Source organism: Priapulus caudatus, unplaced genomic scaffold (assembly GCF_000485595.1).
Source record: "Priapulus caudatus unplaced genomic scaffold, Priapulus_caudatus-5.0.1 Scaffold789, whole genome shotgun sequence".
Classification (NCBI taxonomy): Eukaryota; Metazoa; Priapulida; class Priapulimorpha; order Priapulimorphida; family Priapulidae; genus Priapulus; species Priapulus caudatus.
This window is the reverse complement of record NW_014577850.1, coordinates 73,865-86,515: the sequence shown is the minus strand read 5'-3', so window position 1 is coordinate 86,515 and position 12,651 is coordinate 73,865. Positions and strand designations below refer to the sequence as shown.

The window sequence follows — 12,651 nt, the reverse complement described above, 5'->3', positions numbered from 1 at the left end:
TGTGTGTGTGTGTGTGTGTGTGTGTGTGTGTGTGTGTGTGTGTGTGTGTGTGTGTGTGTGTGTGTGTGTGTGTGTGTGTGTGTGTGTGTGTGTGTGTGTGTGTGTGTGTGTGTGTGTGTGTGTGTGTGTGTGTGTGTGTGTGCCATTATAATTGCTGATGCACGGTAAGGGAGTTTCGCTAATGTAATCAAACGATGATGTGCAGCTTGTCGGTATATCTTATTGACTTTCGCGTGTATCTCGCATCGCAACAGGTGCGTAGTTCTCACCGCTTTATTGCGTTTTTGCGTCACCGTCAGTGATAACGTCATCGCCGCGTCACCGGTGACGCGGCGATGACGTTATTGCTGACTGACGTTATTGCTGACTCGCTGCGTCACCGTCAGCAATAACGTCATCGCCGCGTCACCGTCAGCAATAACATCATCGCCGCGTCACCGTCAGCAATAACGTCATGGCCGCGTCACCGTTAGCAATAATTTGAAACCAGATCGATGCTGCGTCGGCGTTTACCATGGTAACCGGATCGAGGCAGCGACGGCGTTTACCATGGTAACCGGATCGAGGCTGCGTTGGCGTTCACCATGGTAACCGGATCGAGGCTGCGTCGGCGTTCACCATGGTAACCGGATCGAGGCTGCGTCGGCGTTCATCATGGTAACCGGATCGAGGCAGCGACGGCTTTTACCATGGTAACCGGATCAGAACGCACTGACGAGTGCGTACGTGCGTGCGTGCGTGCGGGCGTGCGTGCGTGCGTGCGTACGTGCGTGCGTGCGTGCGTACAAATGCTGTACACCTGTGACCGGTGGTGGTGTTGATAACGTGTCGAGCTCTAGCCTCGCCGGGGTTCCGGTGAAAAGAGGAGGAGGGGGATGAGGAGTAGGAAGAGGGGGTAGGAGGAGGAGGAGGAGGAGGAGGAGGAGGAGGAGGAGGAGGAGGAGGAGGAGGAGGAGGAGGAGGAGGAGGAGGGGAGGAGGGGGGAGGAGACGCCGCGGGAGACACAGCCATTACTGAGGTTGCATGCCACGTCCGGCTACACTAGTTAACATGTCTAAGTGTTCGCTCCTGCCGCCGCTGCTGCTTGCCGTATGTGTGTGTGATGCCCGCATGATCGTAAACGCTACTCGTAAACGCTTTCTTTCTTTTTTCTCGCTTTCGATCCAGTGGCTGGAAGCGGATCGGCGTCGAATGATAATCGTATGCAAATAATCCCACTGTGCCAATTATCCCCCCTCCTCCATTTGCATTCGTTTACAGAAGTCCTTATGATATGATGGGGAGGTAGATAGGTACAGCGCGCGCGCGCGAGAGAGAGAGAGGACCTTGGAGAAAGCAGAAGAGAGAGAGAGAGAATTAGAGTGCGCGCCAGCAAGAAAGAGAGAAGGACAGAGAGAGAGAGTGAGTAAGTGAAATTGCTACGAACGTCGCACCACGTACTTAGAGAATGGCGCAGCAGTAAAATAATAATCAGCGCTGCAGACGCTGACAAGACGGAGGAGTTCGCAAAAGAAATTAGCTCAACTAAAATAAAACCCCGGCTAATACGATGAATGCGAGACGCAAGCGGAAGCGCAATAACTCGAAAGCGGACAATTTGTTGCGTAACCGGTAGAATGCACGGTTAAAAATGAAATGGAAAAAAAGTTAGACGATCGGAAAAGGAAATTATCGCTGCTGCTGCTACTGCTTCTATACTGTGTGTGTGCGTGCGTGTGTGTGTGTGTGTGTGTGTGTGTGTGTGTGTGTGTGTGTGTGTGTGTGTGTGTGTGTGTGTGTGTGTGTGTGTGTGTGTGTGTGTGTGTGTGTGTGTGCGTGCGTGCGTGTGTGTGTGCGTGCGCGTGCGCGTGTACGCGCGCACACATTAGCACCGCACTTACACCAACATGTTTTGCTTGCATCTATGCATGACAAATACGACGTACGCATATACGCTCTCCTATGACACTATTTTTCATGGGAAGATTCTTTCTATGACAAATATTGGCGAGTCAACTTCGTTCCGCTTTACAACTGAAATTCACCGCTTGCGTTCATAATAGCGCTCCTAAACTCCTATGATGCGCACAACACATACAACAATATTTGTCATAGGAAGAATCTTCCTATGACAAATAGTGTCATAGAAGAGCGTATATGCGTATGTCGTATTTGTCATAGATTCTAGCAGAACAGGCTGTATACACTTAACTCCACACATACCTGCACATCTTTCGGGTTCCTTGCATGCGTCCTGCCCATAACATATATCCTGGCGCAACTCCTCTGCACTCAACACTAATTCTCGCTTCTATCGTTAAGAAGTTGAAACAAACTTCCCGTATTTAGGCAGATGCCAACGCGTGCCTTCCCGTGCGCGCGCGTACACGCACGCACGCACACTCGATCCCTCAAGCACTCCAACACAATCCCGTCAAAGTTCTAGCACTCTCGTAGCCCCAACTCACTCACTGCTGGCAGTTGTGTCTGCCTGCGTTCTGGCCATGCAGCTTGTGGTGAGTGAGGCTGTATATACCGGCTGCGTGCCCTGTTTGCTTGAGATCTAGATCCAGCATGCGTGCGTGCGTGCGTGCGTTGGGGGAACCGAACACCCCCTCGCTCGCTCGCTGAAGAAACAACTATATAATACCGCCTTCTGCAGCACGCGCGCACATGATCTTATCTATCCCAGTGTGAGCTGCCTGCCTGCTTGCCTGCCTGCCTGCCTGCCTGCCTGCCAGCCTGCCTGCCTGCACCCTGGTCTCAGTCCACTCCTTCACTCACTTATAGTGCTTTTCGGAGAACGGTCTGGTCACAGCGCGCGCGTGTGTGTAGAGGGTGGGGAAGAACACCAGCATTTCCTATCTTATATAGCGTACGCGTCCCGTAATGGCAAGAGACAATTTGTCAATGAGCTATATATGCGCTTTACCTTATATATATATATAATAAACAATAATAAAAAATAAAATAAATAAGAGACAAAATTAGCCAATCAGAGCCGTCCCCTAGCGGATCACTATCTCTCCCCTGTGCAAAATTCAAAGAATTTCAGCTTTAAGCCGTTTAGTTCCGGTTAAACATACTTAAGATTAATTATAATTATAGTTTTCCTTTAGGCAGTGGATGAAAGCCATAGTAGCGGGTTCGTTATTGTAGTACATGGAGATTTTTAGGGATTTAGTGTAGAGTGGCGGCTTTACTACGTTACAGTATCAGAATTGTTCTATATTAAAGGGTATATAGATAGTATATCGTATATAGAAGGCTCATAATACACATTTTCACTGATTTTAGTGTAAAAGCTCGAACTCGTTATATTAAATTTGGGTTTACAGCGCATATTAGAACACAGCACGTGCGTAGATGATCAGGGCATCTCATAACTATTTTTCCGTTTTTATTTAACCTTTCAGCGATTGTCTATGTTCGAGGCGGCCATCTTTGATATCACAAACCACCCAAGAGAGACAAACTCACACGCACATAGAAATCATTATTACACTCTCATCAAAAACATTATTTATCAGCAAAGAAAACATCGCGTACGAGAGAATTTTGTGTTAAGTCAACATTCTCCTCTCTGCTATCAGAATGCAGTGGTGTTCCAAGTCAATGTAACACATCTTGCCCCCGTCATCTGCTGACATTACTGTCTTCTTGACGGAATCATAATATCGAAAGCTGGCACCCGCGGCTTTATGTGTTTATGTTGATGAAACGCGAGCAAACGGGTTAATCAACCGTGAGAAACAGCGTCTATTTTTAATTAACGGGAACTATGTCGTTGTCAGGGCAATGACTGATACTCGTACACTGAGAGTTTTTACATTGTTTTTGTTCATTCGTTTGCTCTCAGGAAATGTCTCTAACGGGCTTGCAGTTAGAGTACTTAAAAGTACCGCTCGTTCATTGGTTATCAGGGGGTAAAACCATGAGACCGTGATAAAACCTCGTGATTGGGTTCTAAAACCTGCCGGTCCGTGTTCCATATGCTTATATTCAGCTGTACATCAATCCTTGCTGAGCAATACACAAAGTTATTCGGACCATTCTAGATGGCACTCACAAATATAACGAGGCGTCACCGTGGTCGCAACAGCTCTACAGCTACCATGCAGTCCCCGCTCACATGCAACCCCCAGCAGGAGTAAAAGAAACACGCGCGTCTGGCTATATCGTGAGCTAATGCGAAACCTTCCTATAGGTTTGTATTACGTAAGTGGCGTAACCATAAACCATAACGTTAATCTTAGCTGCTGCTGCTGCTGATGCTATCTACGGGCGTCTGCTGCTCCTACGGCCGTGTAAGTGACTGAGACAGCCTTCGGACAACAATACATGCAACGATACAACGATACAACCACAACGATACAACGATACAATGATACAACGAAACAACGATACAACTATGCAACAATACAGCGATACAATGATACAACGATACAACAATACAACGATACAATGATACAACGATACAACGATACAACGATACAATGATACAATGATACAATGATACAATGATACAACGATACAACGATACAACGATACACCGATACAACGATACAATGATACAACGAGATACTGGATAGAGGTTTACTTGAGGGCCACACTATCTCCGAGACGAATATATCAGCGGAAGGAGAAGGTTGTGTGTACACGTCACATCCGGGGGATGCGATGCTGACCGGCTGCACTCGTGGTTTCCTGTGCCCTGTGATCGTTTGAGAGAGCCACTACGCGGGCGTTATTGGCACTCGCACATTTGTGGAGGTATAGTGTCGATTCGATGCGGAATTATAGAATTAGAAGCGACTTCGTGCGTCATCGGAGGAATATAACACCCAATTATTATTGTCATTAAATGTGAAATACGGCGTGTGTATACTCCAGAAAACAAGCACACGCATGTAAACGCATGCACTGTAGGGTAACACATGTTACAGCACTTACGCATGCACACATCAGCAGGAAAAAGGGCTAACCACTTAATACCTTAATATTAGCCTCGTAGCCTCGTAATCTAACATTTCCCTGTTAACAATCTCCTATTTCAATCCGAATCATAAGCCTAATCATATAGTTCTGACAATAACGCTAATATTGTTTCAAATCGTAATTATAATTCAATCGCCAATGCCAATCCTAACCCTAATCACCAGCTGACGGCTACGGGAACCGGAAGAGTTGCTTCCTGATTATTACGCCTAGTACGACTGTCACGCATCACACGGATATATAGCTACTTTATATTTGCCATGTTCGTGTGATGGTGTCTGTGTGATGTGTGTGTGTTGTGTGGCTGTGTGTGGTGTGTGTGTGTTGTGTGTGTGGCGTGCCGCTGTTGTCGCCCCCCTTGGTGTCCGCTGTGCCCGGGTCGGTGCTGTGTGTTGCTGCGCGTGTGTCGCGTGCCGCACCCGGCCCTGTGTGTCCGCTCCGCGGCTGCGCACGTGTACCGCGCCCGGCAACCACTTCCAAGAGACGATTAGCTACGCCTTACTCCTATACACCACACATGTTTGCTTGCATCTATGCATGACAAAATACGACGTACGCATATACGCTCTCCTATGACACTATTTTTCATGGGAAGATTCTTTCTATGAGAAATATTGGCGAGTCAACTTCGTTCCGCTTTACAACTGAAATTCACGCTCTGCGTTCATAATAGCGCTCCTAAACTCCTATGATGCGCACAAACACATACAACAATATTTGTCATAGGAAGAATCTTCCTATGACAAATAGTGTCATAGAAGAGCGTATATGCGTATGTCCGTATTTTGTCATAGATTCTAGCAGAACAGGCTTTATACACTTAACTCCACACATACCTGCCACATCTTTCGGCGTTCCTTGCATGCGTCCTGCCCATAACATATATCCTGGCGCAACTCCTCTGCACTCAACACTAATTCTCGCTTTTATCGTTAAGAAGTTGAAACAAACTTCCCGTATTTAGGCAGATTGCCAACGCGTGCCTTCCCGTCGCGCCGCGTACACGCCACGCACGCACACTCGATCCCTCAAGCACTCCAACACAATCCCGTCAAGTCTCTAGCACTCTCGCTACGCCCCAACTCACTCACTCGCTGGCAGTTGTGTCTGCCTGCGTTCTGGCCATGCAGCTGTGCTGTGAGTGAGGAGCGGCTGTATATACCCGGCCTGCGTTGCCCTGTTTGCTTGAGATCTAGGATCCAGCATCGCGTGCCGTGCGTGCGTGCGTTGGGGGGAACCGAACACCCCCTCGCTCGCTCGCTGAAGAAACAACTATATTAATACCGCCTTCTGCAGCACGCGCGCACATGATCTTATCTATCCCAGTGTGAGCTGCCCTGCCTGCCTTGCCTGCTGCCTGCCTGCCTGCCTGCCAGCCTGCCTGCCTGCACCCTGCGTCTCAGTCCACTCCTTCACTCACTTATAGTGCTTTTCGGAGAACGCGTCTGGTCACAGCGCGCGCGTGTGTGTAGAGGGTGGGGAAAGAACACCAGCATTTCCTATCTTATATAGCGCTACGCGTCCGTAATGGCAAGAGACATTTGTCAATGCGAGCCTATATATGCGCTTTACCTATTATATATAATATATATATATATATATATATATATATATATATATATATTATTATATATTGACGACCAATGGAACGCCACTCGTTATCTGTCGGCTATAATAGCTGTTGCCTCTATGCGCAGAAGTTTATAATAAGCGCTATAAGCGTAATTATTTTCTCTCGTCGACCATCGCCGCACTCTATCTGCTCGTTCGTCCGGCTGCCACGTTTTTGCCGCGGCGTCTTCCCGGCGCGTTTTTTGCCACCGCAGCTAAATCGTCGGAATAATTAGCCCGATAGCCGGCGCGTGTGAAAGAGCGGGGCGGCGGGAGGGCTGGGTGGGCGGGGGCGCCGTGCTGGCGGGGGTCCGGTTAGGGAGGGGGGAGGGTATTACGTCTCCTGGCCGGATGACTTATTTTCCATCTATGTGCGAAACAGCGCAAACGTATAACAAGACTAGCTGTAAACAACCGGGAAATGCTCTATATAAGCAGCAAAGGGACTATATTAGACAAGGTTGTTCCTTATTAGGTTAGGAGAATATGGAATACTAAGACGAGAATTATGCCAGTGGTGGTTGGAGCCCTTGGCTCTATAAAGAATGGTTATGAGAAGAACCTTAAGGAACTCCCTGGCACTACACTGCCCAAGAAGTGCAGAAAATCGCACTACTGAGAGCAGCACACATCCTGCGAAGAATTCTGGATTGAATCCCTATTGTCCCAGGTTGCGGACACGCGTCAACCCAAAGCCACCGGCTAATGCCGCTGACCACTTTGGAAAATAATAATAATAATAATAATAATAATAACAATAATAATAATAATAATAATATATAATTATGTATATGAAAATATTAAAATTAATTCTCTAATTAATCTCTGCCTTTCTAGAACGTATTTCTTTTTACCGTTGCTCTGGGTTTTCCTTTTTTTACTGGGATAATTATTATTGCACACATTTAAAGCTACTACTACTGCTGCTGCTACTACTGCTGCTGCTGCTGCTGCCGCTGCTGCTGCTGCCGCTACCTGCCCGCTACTGCGCTACTGCTGCTGCTGCTGCTGCTGCTAGTGCTGCTGTTTCAGCTGCTGCCACTATTTCTGCTGCTGCCACTGTTTCTGCTGCTGCTGCTGCTGTTTCAGCTGCTGCCACTATTTCTGCTGCTGTTTCAGCGGCTGGCCACTACTGAAAGACAGTAGCCAGACACTCTTGCTATCAGTGGCTGGTCACTGGTCTAACGCTTACGTATCCTACGTGTTATCTACGTTAGCAAACTTACGCCCGGATGTCCGTCGATTACATGTATATTATCAGCCTGCACTTTGGCAAAGGCCCTGGCGCCGCGCAGCTTGTCACCCGCAGCACACACATACACACCACACACACACCACACACACACACCACACCACACACACACACACATACACACACACAGCACACACTCACCAGCTACACACACACACACACACACACACACACACACACACACCACACACACACACACACACACACACACACACGCAGCACACGCACACACGCACGCACACGCACACACACCACACACACACACACACACACACACACACACACACACACACACACACACACACATACACACACACAGTATATACTCTGTAACTGCCAGCTTAGCGTGGATTAGGCATCGGCTGTTAGTAACAGCCTGTTATGCGAGCGTTATATATACGGTCTCCTAATGTTGAGATAAGTAGACGAAAAGACGAGATAACACGGCAATTAAGGTAATGACAATGACCGTAAAAGAAACTAACTATAGAGAGCTAGACAGACGAGGGTACAATGCAGTGCCATCTGATGGGAAGAAATACGTGGAATCAATTGACAGAGTGAACTGCCACCGGCTAAAATAAACAGAGGTGTTACATATATATAGATACAGCTAGAGTAGTACTTCTTTACGGCAGATGCTATACGCTAACCGACTGATGAGGCAGGCGGATAGTAAATAAACGAATATAGGTCCCATATCCGGTTGGCGTATAGAATGTTCGAGAATGGTGCAAAGACAGCCATCAGCTATATACGTACCAGACACTTGTCTACTCTATAGCCTTCTAGAAGTGCGCTGTATTAATTGAACTGTGTGATTATTAATTTATTGATTATTATAATTGGTAATGATTATATAGTGATTAATTGTTTGTTTTATTGCTCATAATTACGTTATAAATTTAGTTATTTTATATTTATTTATTTATATATACCTATTATTATATATTTCTAGCATCTATTCTATTCTATTCTATTTTTATTCATTCTAATGTTCTCATTTCTATTTTCTCAATCTATTTTATTCTGTCATCTATATTACAATATATTATATATATCATGTATTCAAGAAATGCATGATTCCCATTCACATCAATAATGCAAATTATAAAAAAACCTCAACCATCTAAGGTGAAAGTTTGTGCGGAAACATAACGTCCAACGCGCGTAGCATTCCGTAAAATCATTGCCATCTTTCCATTATTTACATTTACATTTTACAACACGGTGCATGGGTGCGCTAAATTATAATTCCAACGCAGAGGTCCCAAGTTGGGAAAGTCCAAAAAAGGGAGCCAGCAATCCAAGAAAGGGAGCCAGCAATCCAAGAAAGGGAGCCAGCATTGGCCCAGCAATCCAAGAAAGGGAGCCAGGTCCATCGCCGATTTTTCGCAGTGCGCAAAAACAGGAAAAAAGTTGTGGCGGGCTGCGATATGTGTTTGTCGCGGCACACCACTATTTTTTATAAAGTATAAATGTAAAATCATCGTTTTATCGCCTTTTATTGTTCGCTGAAATCAAAGTACATCAACAACAACGGCACATTTAGTAATTTACTGATTTACTGATGTAAATTTTCATATGGCTGAAAAATGTTCCAAACCGAGAGCTTCTGACCGGGAGACTTGGGACGTCTGTTTATGCCTTTACACTTGTGTAACGACCCATAACCCTTTTCAAGCCTGTTTGACAGCTCACGATGTGACTGTTGGCTTTCTCCGTCGGCCGTGTTTGTTTGTGGCAGGCGGAGCCACCCTCACTGTAGCTTAGCATTTTATTGACGTGTAAAGGTCGTAGCGATGTTTTTAAATGCTTGCTTTCGGGCATTTAAATATAGTATAGATTAAAGTAGGACCCAACCTGTCTATTTAACTAATTTTAAACTAAAACTTGTTAAAGTGTAAACTACGAAACTATAAGGTTAGAACAACCCACGCTATCAACGAGAGAGGGAGCCACGATAGACACGCGAGTGGGCGCAATCGGACATTTGTCAAGTTTCAACATTTAAATTAGTTTAGACTAAATTAACCAATTTTTATTCGGAAAACTTACTCTCCCAACGTGGTAAGTGGCAATTTTGATACCCGCTGTATGTTTGTCACAACTATCTAATGTATAGCCTGATTTCTCTGTAAGTTTGTACGCTATATTAGCACTGTATATTTTAGATCATTATCAAGTTGCATGGCCTGTGTGCCTACTGTCATTTTAAATATCTAAATATCTCGTCATCTACACGCCGTCGAGCGTTATTGTAACATCTATGTGATCTAGAGGAATTACCTTTATTGATTTAAAGTCTATTTTCTGCTAGTTGTGGAAATTTATGGTAAATTTATAGCGTCATATATAATTTGTATAGGAACGTACATGTATAACCTATCAGGCCTATAGAGCGTAAACTAGCTTTAAACACATCGTTAGCATCAATATGCATATAATATTTATCTATTTAACGTCGACCTATTTCTGTCATATTAACGATACTTACGTTGTCTTTCCGTTCGTGATTGTAAATCTCGGTTTTGTTTTTTTTTCTATTAGTTTAACTCTGGTCACTGGAGCTCATAACCTCACTGATCGAGTATATCACAAGGGAAATAAATTACAGTAACCACCAGAACACTCGTCATTCTCATTTACTGCTCTCAAGAACTATGCTACGGTCACTACAACCCCTGGCAAACCTCACGGTCCGCTACAGTTAAACACGTTGGGAGAGTACGAACAATTACTGCAATATGGATCTCAATGAAACTAAGAACGCTCGCAAGGTAGCACTGACGCGGCTGATAACCATCACTGGGCCTTCAGGAACGCTGGAGACGTCCAGGAAGTCGAGGAAGTCCTCCCCAACCTGGGCACAGCACTCGAGCGAGTGACGGAGGCCCACGATGCCTATGTGAACCTATTGGAACCTGGCGTGGCATTCGACAGGGCTGTCGACTACCTACCGGTGGTCCGGGCCAATTACGAAGACTTTATTACGAACATTAACGCTTGGTTGGTGGAAGCCAATCACGTGGAAGAAGAAGAAGAACAACAACAACAACCACCACCACAACTACCAGAACAACTACCGCTTGACAAAGATCAAGAACAACAACAACAACAACAACAACCACCACCACAACTACCAGAACGACTACCGCTTGACGAAGATCAAGAACAACAATGACAGCGGCTAGAAATGAGAGCGCTCAAGATAGAGGCTAGGCATAGAGAGCAGCTGATACGCGAACAAGAGCTCGAACTGAAAGGCCTTCAAGACAAGCTCGAGTTCGCACAGCGAAAGGCCGAGCTGACCTATCAGACCGGCAACCTCAAGCAGACCCTGGAAGGTAGGGAACCTGCTGGAGCTTACCACTCAACTCCCCAACCAAATCTTAGAACCCCTACTCTTAACCCGGTGGGCGCCACACCTGTCCCCAACTACCCAGAGACGCCAAGGTACACTAACGACAACCGGGGTCTCACACCCGCGGGAATCGCTCGTGACACACTCTCGTCTGGGGGGCATGCCCTCAGACCCCGCTAGAAGTTTCCCCCACTTTTTTCACCCCCTTCCTCCCTTTTCAGCATTTGTCTGTCTCATGCCTGGAAACAGAAACTCAGGCAAATGGAATTAAATCCAGTACAAAAATTAGACACCTACCTCTATCTAGAATTTTGGAAAGGTACCTCTGATGCAGTGTCTGATAAATATAAACAACTTGATATGTTTCTGTCTGAACTCAACTTTTTTCAGTCGCTATATGTTGATGAATAGGTACACATGTCAAATCCATGTTCAACAGTTGCAGAAAGGTATTGATATTACCAAAACCTGATTGTATCAAGCGACATTGCTTTTCTTAGATATGACCCAGGTGGATCGGTGGGGGCGACGACATTTGTGTGGCGTGTGCCAGATGATATTTCATCATCAGAAATGATGACGGCCGCAACTAAAATAGTGGATAAACTGAAGCCTACTTTGCCCGCGTACCACACCCGCCGTATGAGGAAAGATTTCAGTGACAAGTATGGCAGCCTTGCTGGAGTAAATATTCCACCACATGTATTAAGGGCCATCTATGCTGACCTGACCTTAGATCAGGCATGAGATTTTTCCGACTAAAGTCGGAATTCCGATTTTTTGTAATGAGTACCCATGGATTTTGTGAATCGTGTAAATCCATTGAGATATTAAGGGGGGGGGTATTGTGAGTCGGGATCATTTTCCCACCATCATCGTTCGATCTACGTTGGTAGAGCTCGCTATTGCCTATCAACTGCATTCAATTTCAAAATAAAATTGTTTATTGCAAATAACGTTAGTCGTGCCCTACGTTAGATGATAGTAAATTTCCGTCAACAAATGAAATGTAATCGTCGAGAGCCAATTTTTGGAAATTTTCTGGTGGGGTGATCTTGTCCCGCTATTATCTGGTGTCGACTTCCTGCGAGAATATGGCAGTGTAGTGTTTTCGAGGTTGAACGCCGGGCAGACATTCCTCCCAACCTCGACTCCAGGAATTCCATAAACTTTCTCAATTTGTTTGTTAGGAACGAGGTTTAATCAACAAATGAACAGGCAATAGACCAAACATGAATTAAGTGGTTGGTGTGGCGCCTAGCGGCGAATTTTAAAACCACGCTAAGGCGTGCCATAAGCGTGGGAACTCAGATGAAATAGCTCCATGCTTTTCCGTAGAACCTAAACAATTTGCCGTTATCAAGAAAACGATGGAGCCGCAAGTAGAAAACGAAAATAAAGATGGAGGCAAAAAAGGTTTGTTGGCCATCGTGTAGGCCTAGGCCTA

The 12,651-nt window shown here is 45.7% G+C and overlaps 1 protein-coding gene across 1 annotated transcript in view; it reads left to right on the top strand.

The window, feature by feature from the left end:
• Window positions 1–11,036: 11,036 nt before the first annotated feature.
• LOC106813538 (neurogenic locus notch homolog protein 1-like) overlaps window positions 11,037–12,651 on the top strand; it is a gene marked incomplete in the record, with an annotated part of 11,315 nt that continues 9,700 nt past the window's right edge. Inside the window, 2 exon segments of the mRNA XM_014817699.1 lie at window positions 11,037–11,296; window positions 11,705–11,888. Of these exon segments, the coding sequence (XP_014673185.1) occupies window positions 11,037–11,296; window positions 11,705–11,888 (444 nt within the window).